This window comes from Bos javanicus, chromosome 16, assembly GCF_032452875.1.
Source record: "Bos javanicus breed banteng chromosome 16, ARS-OSU_banteng_1.0, whole genome shotgun sequence".
Lineage (NCBI taxonomy): Eukaryota > Metazoa > Chordata > Mammalia > Artiodactyla > Bovidae > Bos > Bos javanicus.
In genome coordinates, this window is record NC_083883.1 from 69926319 (window position 1) to 69943990 (window position 17672).

At 43.3% G+C, this 17672-nt stretch overlaps 1 protein-coding gene across 2 annotated transcripts in view; it reads left to right on the forward strand.

The window, feature by feature from the left end:
- The window catches only part of PTPN14 (protein tyrosine phosphatase non-receptor type 14), a 196204-nt gene that overhangs the window by 167736 nt on the left and 10796 nt on the right, over positions 1–17672 (forward strand). For both annotated transcript variants that reach the window (XM_061383514.1, XM_061383515.1), the window contains exons 14-18: positions 2865–3008; positions 4708–4926; positions 9004–9132; positions 12312–12546; positions 15894–16057. In XM_061383514.1, the coding sequence (XP_061239498.1) occupies positions 2865–3008; positions 4708–4926; positions 9004–9132; positions 12312–12546; positions 15894–16057 (891 nt within the window). The remainder of the gene's footprint in view (positions 1–2864; positions 3009–4707; positions 4927–9003; positions 9133–12311; positions 12547–15893; positions 16058–17672) is intronic.

Here is a 17672-nt window from a genome sequence, read left to right on the forward strand (position 1 = left end):
TTAAAAAGTCTACCTTTTTTAAAAAATTGTTTTTTTGTTCTTTGGCCATGCCGCAGAGCATGTGGGATCTTAGCTCTTGACCAGGGATTGAACCCTTGCCCCTCATATTTTAAGCACAAAGTCTTAGCTACTGGACTGCTAGGGAAATCCTTTCCCTGATTTTTCCCCAAATCCTACATACTCATGAGCTCAAGGGCAGCCACCCTTGGTGTCCCGACCTCAGAGGAGGACTCGGAGGGTCTTCAGTGAGCCAGGCAAGATGGCGACCTGGCCCCTGACACTGGAGCTTGGGGTGGGTCTCCATTGTCCTTCTGAAGAAACTCACCCCAGTGACCTCCCCACATCTCGGATGCCTTACTCTGGTGCCCATCATGGGTAGCTTTTGCCTGGCTTGTTAGGCCTAGCTAAGAGAAGGCTGTCAAGGCTTTCCTAGGATGAGAAAATGTCACTAAATAGGAACTGGAAGCAGACAGCTATGGTGAGAATTTGCCCTGCAGGCAACCCTCTCCCCCTTTCTGGAGCTGCTTGTCCCCTTGATGGATAGTTCAGGCCTGTGGTGTGGATAGCACCTTCTGCATGGCTCCTCCTGCTGCTTTGAAGACATTTCACTGTCTGTGGTTCCCTAACCCCCAGTCAGGTACTGGGGAGAGAGGGAGGCCAAAGCAGATCTTTGAATTCATTATTTCTGATCTCTGGTAACAAGCTCATAGGATAAATGAGGAGGAGCTAAGAGAAATAGTTTATCATTGGGGTTTCAGCGTTCCCTGGGTAGTAATCCTTTCCCAGGAAAGACAAGTAAGTTACTTTTTGCTTTGGGTCCAGTTGGGTCACCTCATGGTGCAGGTGAGAGGGAAGCAGAAGGACTGTCAGAAGGATCTGAGGACCGTTTACCCAAAAAAAAAATCATTGCTCTCTCAAAATTTTGCAGAGGAGTGAAACATTCTCAACTAAAAGAGAAAACAGCAGGCAGGGAGGAAATTCTCCCTTACAAAAACAAACTAGTAAGTAAGTAAACCGACAAAACTCCCCAAATTTAAATCCTGAATTTTCAGTCTGCCCAGGGTTGAGAAACCAGGATCATTCTTAAGAATAGAATATGTTTTGGCCCTTTCTCACTTTCTCACAGTTAATCCTCCTCTGAGATGCTCCTTCAGCTTATCTGATGGGTTAGCCCTGTCACGGGACCAAGCATCTTATTGACAGCATCACTCACAAAGGCCAGGGCTCCATTCTTTTTTTTTTTTTTAATTGAAGTATAGTTGTTTTGCAGCGTGTTCCCTGGTGGCTCAGGTGGTAAAGAATCTGCCTGCAATGCAGGAGACCTGGGTTCGATCCCTGGGGCAGGAATATCCCCTGGAGAAGGGAATGGCTACCCAATCCAGTATTCTTGCCTGGATAATTCAATGAACAGAGGAGCCTGGCAGGCTACAGTCCATGGGATCAGAAAGTTGGACACAACTGAATCAACACACACAATAGGTGCTCTATCCTCTACCAATACCATAGCTCCATCAAGACACTTTAGGAAGTAAATTGCTAAATGACAGACTAAGAAAAAAACCTGAAGATTTGAAAAAAAATAAAAAATAAACGGAGTAAGATCACTCCTTCATCTCTGGCAACCAAAGGAACCTGCAAACTGTGGGTCAAAATTGTAAACTCTGTAAAACTCATCTGTTTCTGTGCTTTATAGTGTCCCTCTGTCCTTTTGTCTTCTAAGACAAAGTTATTGGGTGGAAAATGCTCCTGTTGCCTGAAGTGAGCAACTGGAGATTGGTTCACGCCCCAGTCAGCTTAGAGGAAGTGGGACAGCACAGCTGTAGACGAAGTAACAGGGGCCCAACAGTTTCAGAGCGTCTGCGGGTGAGGCCAGAGAAGGGTCACAAAGTCATAAACGAGGGCCACGTGCGGTCTGCGTGGTCCCAAATCATGTTCTCCCATGGTTTAGTCACCAGGAGCCATGGCGTCCATTCCTGTGGGTCTTCTGGATGAAGCATGAAGGATCCTGCCGGGGGGTCATCTCAGGTGGTTCCAGGCTATGGTATTAGCAAGTTTGTTAAACTACATCAGCTCCCTTTCTGGGGATAATATCCCAGGGTCCAGAGAGATTCAATATAGAGTTAATACCTCAGTCTTAGCCCCTCTGAGTGTGAACTTGGAAAGGCTGTTTTTTCTCTACTTGTTTATGTATCCATCCACTTATCAATGGGACAGTTTTTCTACTATATCCTTCTGCTTCTCTATATAGTCATTCTACTGATTTTTGAGAGTTTGATATTGAAAGTGCAAGTAAAAATCTTTAATTTTGCTACTTAAAAAAATAATTGTAATATGTAATGGAGCTGTATATAACCTTGTTCTATATTTTCCAAGTCTCCTATAAATGTGTTATCACACTTACATAATTTAAAAAATAAAAAAAATAATCTAAAAAAAAGAATGCAACAGTTTTTCTAAGCTTTTTACCATTTAATCTGCGTTAAAAGGCCCATCATTGTGATGAGCTCTGATTATTCGTGAATCTCTGTTTCTCTTTGTCCTGTCTTCCTTCAGTGCTCACCTTCCTAAGGTGACTTGTGCATGCTTTTTTGTGAGCCCTATGGCAGGGTGTATTTGTGTAGAGTCTCTGCTCTTGTTTGTGTGTTTCTTTACTCCATTTTTAAAGAAACGCTCAGGAGGCCCAGAGGAACCGGCTTCCTCAGGCTCAGTGGGAATGAAGGGGAAGGCTGTGTTTGAATTTGCCCTGCTAATGGTAATTGTCTGCATTCCTTGGCTGGGGAGTTATAGATTTGGGGAGATTAAAACACATTCCAGCATTCTCCTGGTATTACGAACAATGAGAACATGCCTTTTCTTGCCACAAGAATCTAGAAAAGCAGAAGATGGCAGGCCTGGAGGCGCAGAAGAGGCCACTGATGTTGGCAGCCTTGAACGGACTCTCAGTTGCTCGGGGCTCAGGGCGGGAGGAGAGTCGCGTCGATGCCACCCGAGTTCCCATGGACGAGAGGGTAAGCGCTGGGCTCGTCAAACGTGTGACTCATCCTCTGTGGTCTTAGGATTCCGTCGCTCTCTCCTCGCCCAGACACGCCAGCACGAAGGTGTGTTTGACGAATTCATTCTTCAATTTGAAGATTAGGGCAGCCTGGGTTGTGCTGTAGTAGACTGATCCTTTCCAATAACTCTTGTTTTTTGGTCAGGTGGGTTCAGTGATGACGCCTAGAGACACCAGGCCCTGGCCACCTGTCCATGTGGCCTCAGTCAACCCACATTTCTGGGCCTGTTTCTTTGTTTTGCAGAGTGAAGAGGTTAAGCCCTTGCCCTACTGCTCGACTTCCGTGATTTTTGCGAACAAGTACCCTTTATTAGGGAGTAATTATTTTACCCAAGCACTTACAGAATTCTTTAATATGCTGGCCCCTTGCTAGGACCTTCCCAGATGGCGCTAGTGGTAAAGAATCTGCCTGCCAATGCAGGAGATGCTAGAGATGCAGGTTTGATCCCTGGGTGGGGAAGATCCCCTGGAGTAGGAAGTGGCAACCCACTCCATTATTCTTGCCTGGAAAATTCCATGGACTGAGGATCTTCATGGGCTATAGTCCATGGGACTGCGAAGAGTCAGACGTGACTGAGCAACTGGGCACATGCTTGGCTATAGAGTATGACTGATATATAATTGTTAGGGTAATGCATTGTGGGAACTTTGGTTTTGAAAAGCAAAGAAAGTTGCATGGTAGTGTTTCAGAGGTGAACAAACATGTTCCTTTAGTCCCTGAAATTGCTGTCAGGTTAAAAAACAGGTTGTGTAAATGTAATAGAGTGCCAGTAAGATTAGGGTTTTAGGTTTTGTCAGCGTATATGAAGTATTAGCATGCTCTGAGAGCCAGAAGTGTCTTACTTTTTATTTTTTTGGCCGCACCACATGGGATATTCCCTGACCAGGGCTCAAAAACTGTGCCCCCTGCATTTGAAGCATAGAGTCTTAACCACTGGACCTCCAGGGAAGTTCCTAAAAGGGTCTTTAGCGGGATCATTTAATCCAGTTAATACCACATTATTGTAATTAGTATTTTAGCCATGGGAAAAATAAAAGAGGGGGTGTCTAATCTGCATGACTAGAGAACTGTGGACTAGGATCACCTTAAAATTTAGCTAAAAACAACTACATAAGTGGAGAAAAGGATTTTTTTTATAACTAAGGTTTAAAAATCTCCTTATCACTAGAACTTGAAAAGCAGGTGGCTCAGTGATAAAGAATCCTCCTGCCGATTCAGGAGATGTGGGTTGAATCCCTGGGTTGGGAAGATCCCCTGAAGGAGGACATGGCAGCCCACTCCAGTATTCTTGCCTGGGAAATCCCATGGGCAGAGGAGTTGGCAGGCTACAGTTCCTGGGGCCGCAAAGAGTCGGACACAACTGAGTGGTGGAGCATGCATACACGTTAATAACAAAATACTAATTTTGAATTTTACCTCTTGCCTAGTCTGGCAGACTGGTACTGTTTAAGGTATGAGTGAGGAGGCATTTGGTTATTGGACAAGAGAAACTTGCAATATGGTGAATGAATGAGACCAAATCATCAAGTTTTGATTATCCATCTTGAAACTACTGATTAACACTCTCGCTGTAAATATTTTGAGAAATCTGGTGGTTTTGTCAGAGTGTTTGGATCAGATTATTCAGAGAGCTGAAGATCACCTTCTGTTGCAGTTCAGAACCCTGAAGAAGAAGCTCGAAGAGGGAATGGTGTTCACAGAATACGAGCAAATTCCAAAGAAAAAGGCAAATGGCATTTTCAGCACAGCGGCTCTGCCAGAAAATGCTGAGCGCAGCCGAATCCGCGAGGTGGTTCCCTATGAGGAGAACCGCGTAGAGCTAATACCAACCAAAGAAAATAACACAGGCTACATTAACGCCTCCCACATCAAGGTAAGAAGGGGGGCTTGTTCGGAAGGCTGGTCGAAGATTGCTGGGTTAACGGTAAAAATGCAGGGAGGAGAAAACAGACGGGCTGCCACTGCGCAGCTTGGCTGGTCCCCAAACCCCGAGGGAGTGTTTTTGAACTCGTAGAGTTTTTCTTAGTCAACTCAAGGCCATGCCTAATGCTGCAGAGAGAAGGAAGCCCAGTGGCCTCAGGGAAAACCTCAGGTCAGCTATTTCTGAAGCTTGATTGTGTCCGAGGATTTAACTGTTTCTGTAAGTGGTAACTTTTCAGGAAACTCACAGGTAAAGCCGAGGATTATCCCTTTCAGTTTGTAATTCTCAGGCGATGGAGGCTGTGGAAGTTACAGGCACTGTATTTCTGTCACTGGACTTTTTATGATGTTCAAGAGAAACAGAGAGTTGTCATTTCTCATTTGTGATACTGGTTATGCATTTTATAGCTGAAGTCCCAAATTTGTATGATATTCACAAGAGTGGACTAATTTAACCATTAACCATAATGGTGACATTGATAATGAATTTTACAAGGTTTGCCAACTGTATTCAATGTATTTGAGTCATTACATTTTTGTTAACTAGTTCGAATACTCCAAATCTTCATATCTCAGTATTTCATAGACTTTAAAGTTAGTCAGCTTAGCTTTACTTCAGTTAGAATTTAGAGTTATAGATACATATGTGCATGCAAACAAGTTTTTCCTAAATAGCTTAATTTCACCAGGGCCCCTAGTGACAGAGCATATTTGTTTAGAATGTCACCATTTGCCCTGGCCTCCAAACTAGGGGAATTATTTGTATACTAATGTGAATTGTATCCGTGTAACTCTTACAGCTGTTACAGGATGTTTTTCAACAATACAAGGTTCACATTAGTAGTCTGTTGTGGTCAATAACCTTAGAAACCTATCTCTGGCATTATTTCCTTTCTTCATTGAGTTTTTCAACTGTAGCCAAATCATAGGTAGGTTCCTTTGAGCCTCTAAAACACAGCCAGTTGTTGGCTCATGTATCAGTTGAAACAGTTTTGATGCAGAATGTGGAAAGTGTACCATTGTTGGTATAGTGTTTGTGTTCACTGAGCATAGATAACCACGTATTTTTCTATTGGAATATAATTGCTTTATAATGTTGTGTTAGTTTCTGCTGCACGACATTGTAAATCAGCCGTATGTGTACATATATCCCCTCCCTCTTGAGCCACCCTCCCACCCTCCCATTCTCCACTCCTCTAGGTCATCATAGAGTTTTTTTTTTAACTGTCAGAAAGTCCTGTCCAAAGAAATAGAATGGCATAACTCTCATGGATCATAATTGTGTATTTTAGTCATATTTTTGAGAGTGAGAACTCTCAAAACAATAATAATACAATAAAAAACAATAAATAAACTAAAACAAAACTATAAAAAAAACCAACTGAGCCCCATAGAACTCTGAAGGGAACTGACAGTGGTGAGTTTCCTGGGCTGAATTTAGATAACGAAACAATGACCGAAAAAATGAACTCAAAAATGCGGATCGCACAGCTGCTTCTTGCTAGAGTATCTGTGAAAATCTTCCACAGCTGTGATATACTATCTTCTTTTGGCCAAATCGCCTCTCCCATTTTCCATCTACTCTCTGGAAAAAGCTGTCAGTTTGCATGGGCTGTGCCCGTCGGGCGTTGTTAACAGAAACGTGCCTTCCTCCATATTCTCCGAGGCCCACATTTCATCTTATGGATCTGGGTTAGACATGGGTGCATTTAATAGACCCAGAGAGCTTGTGAGAACTTGTCCTTGTGTTTTTGGAATAGAGGTGTATATCTTGCCAGTGTTTCCTCCCTGGATTCCAAGCAGCCGTTAACACAGAACAGAGATTTATTTGCTCCAGAGGTGAAATCACATCTGTGAAACCCACCTCAGTAGCATTGGCAGTTGGGTTTTTAATGCAGCTTTTAATACCCTCCTGTCAATACTTGGGGATATGCTGAAAGGCCCCAGGCAGCAGCATACTCTGGAAGTATTTATGGCTCCTATATGTTGGGTGCCAGAGAGGATAATGTTTAAAAGCATGATTCCACAGATAAGCCAAATTCCTAGCCAGCCAGCAAATACATGAGTGTCATCTCCCACCAGTACTCAGAAAATGGATTTTGCTTGCCAGCTTTGACCTAAACATGTCTTGTGCAACGAGATAATAACTGACATGGTTTTTGTTTGAATCAAGTTAGTATATAGTTTCATAAAACAAATGAGAGAAAAAGTTGCAAGCAGTGATCACTCCATTACCCCTAAAACTATCTTGAGATCCACACCAGTGTATGTGTAAGGAAGCCCTACTTGGCAATATCAAGGCACAGGAATGAAGAGATACCCAGAAAGAGTCCCTCCAGAGGCCCCTGTTTCCCCCTGCTATCACCTCCCACACTTGGGGCACGCCTTTTTATTGATGAGTCTCCACTGCTGATATTTATCGCTGCAGAATTATCCTCCCAATGTGGACTTTAAAAATATTCACAACCTAGAAGTTGAGAGTGATGCTTTATTTGATGGGGATTTTTCGGAATTTAAAGCCTTGGAGACAGCATCTCAAGTAAACCTGAGAGAGTTGCTCCCCGGAGGCGAGGGGAGGAGCCAGGTTATATAGAAGTTTTGCAATAAAGGGCAGGTAGTCAGAACATCAGAAGATTATTGTTAATTAAAGAAAACCAGATAACCCAAGTTAAGGAATTTAGCACTTTTCTGTGTATGAGAAGGTGCAAGAGTCTGGGCTCACTGAAATCATTCCTTTGATAGGGGCCAGTATGGTCTTTTTACCACCTGAGCTCCCTGGAGGCTCCCCATGGGGAGTGGCTGCAGTCTGATGGCTGCTAGCGGGCAGGTGTTCTTTCCTTCCTGAGTCCCCTCAGGGCTCACCAGCTCACCATCCGTGCTGGCGGTGGCTGTGATATCCTTTGTTTACTGATATGGCAGGAAATACTCCATTTCTCACTAAGGGCACCCTGAGTTGTGTAGGGTAATGATTTTATTATCCAAAATCATCTCAGGATTGCAGAGTTCAGTTGGATGCTATGATACTGCACAAGGGGGAGGTGGTGATGAAATACCATGTACTGTTGGCTTCTGTGCGTTCAGAACACCTTTACTGTATGCGGTATAGAGCAGTGGGTACCACAGAGGTTTAGGACACACTTTGCCTCAGGGCAGTGGTAGAAGGACATTGTTATTCCAAAGGGCTGTTATTCCATGGTAGACTTTTCCATTATTTAAAAGGATGCCACAAAGTACTGTTTCTCAATACGGTAGCGGGTATAGAACCGATTTAGTAAGGAAGAGCTTGTGGGGTTTTGTTTTGTTTTTTTGCTTGTTTTTTTTAGTGGATAGACTGTAAAAAAGAGAAAAGAATCGCAATTATTAATACATTGCATATTGGAAACATAACTATTATGTCTGTAAAAATTGTTAGATTACACACATATATATTCATATAATATTATACATGTGTATTGGAGAAGGCAATGGCACCCCACTCCAGTACTTTTGCCTGGAAAATCCCATGGACGGAGGACCCTGGTAGGCTGCAGTCCATGGGATCGCTAAGAGTCGGGCACAACTGAGCGACTTCACTTTCACTTTTCGCTTTCATGCATTGGAGAAGGAAGTGGCAACCCACTCCAGTGTTCTTGCCTGGAGAATCCCAGGGACAGGGGAGCCTGGTGGGCTGCCGTCTATGGGGTCGCACAGAGTTGGACATGACTGAAGTGACTTAGCAGCAGCAGCATACATGTGTATATATATATGTGTGTGTGTGTGTGTTTAATATGCACTGATTTGTACATAATTACTGTGAGTTGAAGACCAAAACCCATGGGGTATATTTTGATAAGCTTGAATGGCATAATGTTTTCATGTGAAACTGTGTCGCTAGCCACTCCTGGTCTCAGGACCATTGATAACGGCACTCACACGTTGGACCTAAAACTGTTATCCAAGGTTTTCAGGTGGCTGCAGAAGGACCCGTGGTCAGCGTGGAGTTCTGTCCTGGATTTGGGGTTCATTCACCAATGCTTCCCTTGGCTTCCAGGTGGTGGTCGGTGGGGCAGAATGGCACTACATCGCCACTCAGGGGCCCCTGCCACACACGTGCCACGACTTCTGGCAGATGGTGTGGGAGCAGGGAGCGAACGTGATCGCCATGGTCACTGCAGAGGAGGTAAGGGGCATGGGCACCCGCCATCTGTCCCCGGGGGAGGGAGTGGCCGGAGAATGAGCTTTGTGTCGGTGACCCCACTGTCCTGTCCTCCTCCTGGCATCGTTTCTCTGCCAATCCTTTTCTCTCTGACGTGCCTGTCTTTTCTCTCCTTATTTCCATATAGGTTTGTTTTGTTTTCCAAAGATAATTTGTTATGTCCCATTTTGATCCAGCTTTTAACTGTTTTTCTTGAATCACCATGTACTACAATTAAACAAGCAAACAAGCAAACAAAAAACAACCAGACTTCAGTCCAGCCAGCTCACTTTTGTGGTGCTAAACAAAGCAATGGTCTTTGCATTGGAGTCTGAGAACTTTGGGGGATCTCCGAGTAACTTGGTGTATATTCCCAAACCCTGGGCATGGCAGCTCATAGGCTCTCCTGTTTATCAGCTGAAAAGAGACCAGAAGCTGTTATTTCTGTAGAGGAGGCCTCTATTCTTTGGGGAGAGAGAAAAAAAAATCTTTTTCTTCCTTTGCCAAGTCAAACATAAGTTTTTCCATTGTAACTGAAGAAGTCCATGCGGTGTTGCCAAAACTGGCATATACCCCCAGTCCATCTAGCAATTCACTCAGAGCATGTTGTCTTTGGGGAAAGATGTTTTGTGTTTCTTCTCTTGTCACAGTCAATTTTTTTTTTTTTTAACCACTTCCTTTGGTTCCCTCCATTAAATTTTACCTTATGTTTTGAAGTCATTTAAGGGTCAGGCTTCATCTGGGTGTTTTTTGTTTGTTTGTTTGTTTTTAACCGTGTACGATCACATGCTTCCCTGGTGGTTCAGATAGTAAAGAATCCACCTGCAGTGTGGGCGACCTGGGTTTAATTCCTGGGTTGGGAAGATCCCCTGGAGAGGGCATGGCAATCCACTCCAGTGTTCTTACCTGGAGAATCCCATGGACAGAGAAGCCTGGCGGGCTACAGTTCATGGGGTCACAAAGACTCAGACACGACTGAGTGACTAAGCCCATCACAGCATGGTATCGTATACCCGTTTCCTAACAAGTTTTAAAGGATGGGAAACAGAAAGAAGTGAAAAACAAGTCATATTCCTTTTATTGACTCTTCTGAGCAGATGCTTTCCAGAACAGCCCATTAGAAGGTAGTGATGAAAGGACTTTGGGCCCTTTCAGGCCAGCTGTATTTCTCTAGGCTGACCTTTCTGTCCCATCAGGGAGTAAATGCTCCTTAAAGTCTCTAGTTTTATCACCCTATTGAATTACATCCCTAGAAGGGATTCATTCCATTGAAAACAATGTACTTGCCCTCTGTGCTGACCCCAGGGAGGGACAAGGTGGTAAACACAGCAGGTATGATCCTTGTCCCCAGGGAGCTTACATCGTAGTGGGATTTACCATAAAAAGTGAACCAATAAAGTCAGCTCAGATAGTGGTGAGTGCTGTGAAACCAGTAATGGCTGGAGGGTGACTGCAGGACTTCTTTAGGTTAGATGGCAGCCCAGGGCCCTCCGAGGAGGCTGCATTTGAGCTGAAACTTGTGTGACAGGAAGCCTTAGGAACAAAGTCCAGTGATCTGTGAAGCAGCCAGAGGCTTACAGTCTCTTGAAATCTGTAATTGATGTAGGTTGTTGCTGAGTCATGTTGAACTCTTTGCAACCCCATGGACTGTAGACCCCCAGGTTCCTCTGTCCATGGGATTTCCCAGGCAAGAATACTGGAGCAGACTGCCATTTCCTTCTCCAAGGTGATGTAGGTACTCAGCAAATTATGTAAAGGCCTCCGATAAATCCTCTTTCATAGGATGGTTCAATAAAAGAGGCAGGTGTGCTTCAAATTTAAGAAGACTCAATTCAACCAAAAGAGTCAGGGCAGGACTACTTGGGTCCCTGAAGATGTGCTGCTTTGTGAGCAGACCAGCCACCACTTGCGGCTCATTCCCCCCGCCCTGTACGCTGGGCTTCTCTCCTCTCTCTCCACCCACCTCCTGCCCTAGTTACCCTTCTTTATTTTTATTTTTAAAAATTTTTAATTAAAATAATTTTTTTTTGGTCGCACCATGTGTCATGAAGGATCTTACCTGTGCCTCCTGCATTGAAAGCACCAAGTCTTAACCACTGGACCATCAGGAAAGTCCCCTGGGTCCCCTTGTAAGCTACCATCTCATCCACCGCCCCCCTCCCACCCCTGTGATGTCAAAATTCTGCAAAACTTTAAAACAGACCCTGTTTTTGTAAATGGCTGAGAATGCATATCCCCAGAAAAGATTATAAAGTTGAGAGAGAGCACAAGGGGGTAGAGCCAGTTTTCCCCTCTGCTTCAGTTGCAATGGAATTAAAACAAATGAATCAGGCTGCGGGGGGGAAAAGAGATTGACACCAGATGATAGAGACAGTGTCACTGCTTGGTGGGGGTAACAGAGAGTAGTACCCGGGGTCAAGCATATGAAATGAGAAGCATGACCTAGAATGGGAGCTTCCCAGGTGGCGCTAGTGGTAAAGAACCCTCCTGCCAATGCAGGAGACATAAGAGACATGGGTTTGATCCCTGGGTCAGGAAGATCCCCTGGAGAAGGGCATGGCAACCCACTCCAGTATTCTTGCCTGGAGAATCCCATGGACAGAGGAGCCTGGCAGGCTGCGGTCCATAGGGTCACAAAGAGTTGGACATGACTGAAGTGACTTAGCATGCATGACTTAGAATGATTACTGGGATCTCTCACTCCTCTGCTTAAGGTCATTTCATCACCTTCGGACGGCTTCCTATCATCCATGGCATGAAATTCCTACTTCCTGCCACGGACCACAAGGCCTTTCTAACTAACCTCCTCTTTGCCATCCACACTGAAGACCTTCCTGCAGTTCTCACAGTGCCTAGCTTGTTCCCATCTCTGGCTCGTCCTTACTCTGGCTCTTCTAACATTCAACTGCAGCCTGGCTGGGAATCTTTACATTTTTCCATTGATATAACTGCATGGTAAATCTTATTACTGCTGCTGCTGCTGCTGCTGCTAAGTCGCCTTAGCTAAAATGTATGAAATCTGCTCTGTGGGGAAACACTGCATGATGTTACTGAGTCAGTGACTTAGAAGGCATTCAGGTTTTCTGTGGTCCTCAGATTTTAAAACTAAGAGGATAAGAACTTCCCTTGACTCCTGTCCAATTTTGCTTCTCTGTGTGATTCAGGAAGGCGGACGAACCAAGAGCCACCGATACTGGCCCAAACTGGGTTCCAAGCACAGCTCAGCCACCTATGGCAAGTTCAAGGTCACCACAAAGTTCCGAACAGATTCTGGTTGCTATGCAACCACAGGCTTGAAGGTCAAGCACCTTCTGTCCGGGCAGGAAAGGACCGTGTGGCATTTGCAATATACTGACTGGCCAGACCACGGCTGCCCAGAGGATGTCCAAGGATTTTTGTGTAAGTTTTTGCTTCCCAGTCGGAGTTTTACCAACAGCATATATGGTCTTATCAGTTGGAGGTGAAATGAAAAGAGAGGATACTTTCTCTTAGGTGGTGAAAGTATTATAACATTGAAATATATAGTACTTTATATAGTGTGTGTAGAGCAGAGAAGATTAATACTTTTATTCTCTTTACCATTGATGCAGTGAGCTAAATATGGTAAACTAATTGGTTCTACCTTGATTTAGACCTTTAGTACCTATTCTGATGCACAGCACGTCCTGGAACCTTGGAAACTTGCTAAATAAAATAAGCCAGATAGAGAAGGACAAATGCTGTGTGATTCCACTTATGTTGATTTACCCAGAATAGGCAACTTAATAGAGATAGCATAATGGAGGTTACCAGGAGCTAGGGGGAAGGGGAATAGGAAGTTATAGTTTGATAGATACAAAGTTTCTGTTTGGGACCACAAAAAAGTTCTGTAAGTGGATAGTGGTGATGTTTGTAGAAGGTTGTGACTAGACTTACTGTCACTGTATACTTAATGTTATTATGTACTTTTCGAATGATCAAAGTGGTACATTTTATGTTATGCATTAAATATATTTTACCACGATAAAAAAAAACACAGAGCAATAAAGAAAAAAAAGACTTAAAAAATTTCTCAGGAGGATTTATATCTCAGAAGCCTTGCATTTCCTACAGCAGTAAATCCTCATCAGTAGTTTCTCATACCGATGATTAAAGATAGGTGGCTACCTATAAAGATAATTATTGAATCAGCCTGTAGTGTTTGAAACTGTCATTTTCAAATTCATTCATTTATGTATATTTTTCAAGTTATGATCGTCTTAGAAACTAATTCATCCAGATTGTATGCAGGAGCTGTTTGAAAGGCCAGCACCTGGGCCTGTGTGTCCACCATGTGCCAGACACTGAATCCGGCTCTTAGCATGCAGAGATGAAACGGTCTCTGTTTTAAAGGCTCTCTCAGTCTTCTGATGAAGGCAGCCCAGTGATCACAGTCTGGGATGAGAGCTGATGCCTCTGGTGCTAGCTGTAGCACCCTCTTTCCTTTCCACAGACTCCCCTAAACATCCTGCACTTGTGGGAAACCCCACTGCTTCCTCACCCAGCTAGGAAGGAGGTCCGAGGGTGCCCTGCAGATTATTGATTATATACCTGCTAAGTTGTTGATTCACCAGCTGGCAGAGGACCTGTGACCACCACAAAGGGAGGATGTTGAATGTCAAGACCTTGATTTTCATTTTAATAACTCATTGAGAATAGGAGGGGTGGGGAAGAGAAGTGAGAATAAGTTTTCAAAAACCTAAAAGTGCCATTTCACAAGTCCAGCTAGAAAGACTCTGATGCGGGTATTTCATTCCCCATTAGTGTGCTGAAGGTTCTTGAGGAGTTGGACACTGAAAGTAAGAAAGATGATTGGACTCAGAGGACCTAGAACAAGATCTAGAGTGGGTTAGTGGTTTGCCTGAGGCCCGACAGTTACCTATAGCTCCAAATATTAATAAGGAGCATGGTGACCTCTGCAGAAGTTTCTTTCTTCGTAACAGTGTGCTTTTTATTCTTTTTTGGTAATCTTTTGCTAATTGCTATTAGAAGCAAGACTTAGAAATTGGAACCAATAAAAGTAAATCCATCAGATGGTTGACTAACAGCTCTGATAAAAGATTGAGTTTATAAGATGGCTAAAATTACAATCAAATCTTTTAAATCTGAGCCAGTTTAAGAAAGGTAAATCTAAATTACTGAAAAATAGAGAAAAGTTTTAAATAGTATTAATTAGTTTACCTTTCTAAGAAATTCAGGACAAGTGTGCTGAGCAGGGTCTTAGAAATGATGGCTCTTTAGGTCATTAAGAATTTTAAGAGATTTTTGTTTGTGTTTAAATTAGATTGCCTGGATGCAGAGTAACTGGGTCAAACTGTCTTCCAGCCTCCAGAGGTCTTCACTGAGTTACAGCTCAAGAAACTTTATTAATATGATTGCTGGAGAAAGAATTCATTGAAATCTAATTTCTCTGTGTTCCATGAAATTCCATTTGATAGTGGCATCTGTTTTATTGATCAATATTCTTTTCACTTCTCTCCTTAAATTTAACACAAGAAAAACCTTGTCTCTTGTATGTGAACATTGCCTGCCATCAGAGAATGTTCATAGCCTAATATCTCTGGGGAAAAAAAAATTGTGAAGGGGATTCCATGCTCAGTATTTAGCTCATGTTGGTACAAATAGCAACTACTTTATGTAGTCACCTCAGATTGCCTTCCGTCTTGTTTTGTTCTCTCATTTTACATCACTGATGGTGGTAGTAAACATTCATTTGGGTAAAACTACTTCAGATTACTAATTAAATAAGGTTATAAAGGAAATTAGGAGTTCTTAGTCATTGTATATAATCTGGTGCTTTTACATTATCAGAATGGTTTGAATACAGTTTTTTTCGCAGTCTGAATTTTTCTCCTCATTTGATTTTACACTGCTGCACTGGAACGAGATTTTCTGAGCATCAAGAACCTTCAATTCTGCTTCTCCCCTGAACTATAAAAATCTCAACTATGAATCGACTTTTTCTGATTCTTAGACTGTACGAGGATTACAATTATTCTTTTCCCTTTTTTGTGATCATGAAAAAAAAAGTCTTTAAGGTTTAGATTGACTAATTTTTCATTTGTGACCAACTGGAATATTAAACAGTTCCTTGCATAGCCCTGTGGGGCCAGGCAGATGTTGGAAGCAATGAGGGAGGTGGCACCCCCCAACCCACACATTGCCTCCAAAAAAGGGGGGCCATTACCTTGATTTACTCACGTAACCACAAGGGATCCAAGCTGAAAACCAGGCTCCCCAAATTCTATTTTAAAGTCTGAAAATGGAGTCAAGCCTCAGCTGATGTTCACTCGTTCAGTGAAGGGAAGGAGGAAAGGGCAGATGGATGCTCTTCCCACCAGAAATTGGCTCTGACAAGCGGGCGTTTCAAGGGGACCTAGCTGGTGTTCTGATCCCAGTCTGTTAATAGTAGGAATTGCTGTAAGTAATGTCGAGAATCATCTGCTTGGGGGACTTTGGGATTTGCAGAGGGGAAAACAGAATTTAATTTTTAAAAAAAGAACTATTTAATTTAAAGAACAAATTCTCCCATGGACTAATTGACTCCCAGCTGGTCCTTTCTGGATCCAGGACTGTACAGTGGGTACCAGCCAAATAATTAGTGTCTTGTAAGAACTGTAAATTATTGTCACTTAAAAAAAAAAAAATTCACCGTCATTTTTGCCCCCCTCACTTGTATGCAAAGCCGTGGAGGACTTCAGTGACGAGATTTGCATTTTGTCTTGCAGCCTACTTGGAGGAGATCCAGTCAGTCCGTCGCCATACCAACAGCATGCTGGAAGGCACCAGGAACCTGCGGCCCCCGATCGTCGTCCACTGCAGCGCCGGGGTGGGGAGGACCGGCGTGGTCATCCTTTCTGAGCTGATGATCTACTGCCTGGAGCATAATGAAGTAAGTCTCTCTGGGCTTCTGAATCGTTCCCCTCGGGGGCCAGGCTACACCATGGCCAACCTTTCACCTGTGTCCTTCCATTTCCACGCTTAGTTTCCTCTCTAACAAGAGTTTTCAGACCCGTGATTCCCACCTGGACTCTGACATTTACAATCTTCCTTATCGTCTTTCCCTTTCATTGCTCTGTGTAGAGACCCAAATAATATAGAAGAGTGCAAAGTGTAAGAAAGGAAACATTTAGAAAATCTGATCGTCACTGGCATCAACTTCCAAAAGTCTGCAGTGTTTTTTGTAGAAGGTCTGGTATTATTGTGGGTAATTCTCCATGGTGGGTTATTCAGTCCATATAGTTTAGATGAGTCTTAAGCATTTCTGGGATGTATTTTGGCTTGACTCCTCCGTGAAAATGTGTGTATTTTAAAAACCTGTTTCATTCTTCAGGGGGAGGTTTCATTGAGGAGGCTGGCTGCTCTTGTCTAGGTTGGCAGTGGTGTGTAGCAGAGCCGGGTGGATGACCTGAGGGTAGAGACATGGCCTGCCTTTGCCCAGGCTAGACACGTTCGGGTCTTTCCCGCTAGACGTGGGCTGTGGCTATTTGTGCCCACACGGCGCATGGCATTCCCTTCTTGCTATAGGTCAGAGTTACACTGAGGGACTTTTGATTTTGTGGAGATGAGAAAACAGCAATCAAAGGCTAAAGACCAGTTCATCTGCCTTCTATTCTCATGAGGCTTTAGGGGTTTAAATGGCTTTAATTTTTTTTTTTTTTTTTCTTAGCTGGATTCTTCATAGCAGCTTGTGTCCGTTTTCTGATTTTAGAGATGATGATACCGAGGGCCAGAAACAATCGAATGACTTGCCCAGCGCCAGGTGGCTCTTAAGCACTGCTGCCAAGGTTTGAAATGAGGTCCTTCACTTCCTGGCCCCGAGTTATTTCTTGTCTTCACTCTGCCTCCAAACGCCGAGTGTCATTTGGTTCTTGTTCAATTTCCAAATTGTATAACTTGGCGAATCAAAGGAGACTTTTGAAATGGTAGTTTTAAAATCAGGAGATGTTATCATGCACATTCTGTGAAGGAATTTATCCAACAATATATGTATTTGCTCAGTAGCATCAGTGGTTTGAAAAATCAGATTAAATATTGCCCCATGAAATTTATTATATTGAAACGTCTAGGAAAACAGTCAATGCCAAGTTTAAACATGTTCAAAGGATGTTTTAAGTTCCCTGCCTATAAAAAGTTAATTTTGGAAACTTTCAGCCTGTATGTACGAATGTTTATGCTGCTAAAAAGTACAAGAGGGATTATATCAATGTGGCCTATTGTTCAAACAAACAAACATTCTGTTGGGGAATGAAATGCCCATCACGGAATCAGTTGAGTCTACATCACAGAAATCTCATCATCTCCTGTGAGTTTTTATCCTTTTTTCTCACGGAAGATTTCTGGGTTGTTTGCTTCCCTGTCACTGCTAGAAATCTCTAGGAGTTTCTATTAGAATAATGGCTTACCACTGAGTCGCAGATCCACTCAGTGCTCGGAAGATGGATTGAGAGACAGTGGAAACAGGGTACGTATGACTGCAGCGTATCCAAGCTCCCCTGGTGGCACCA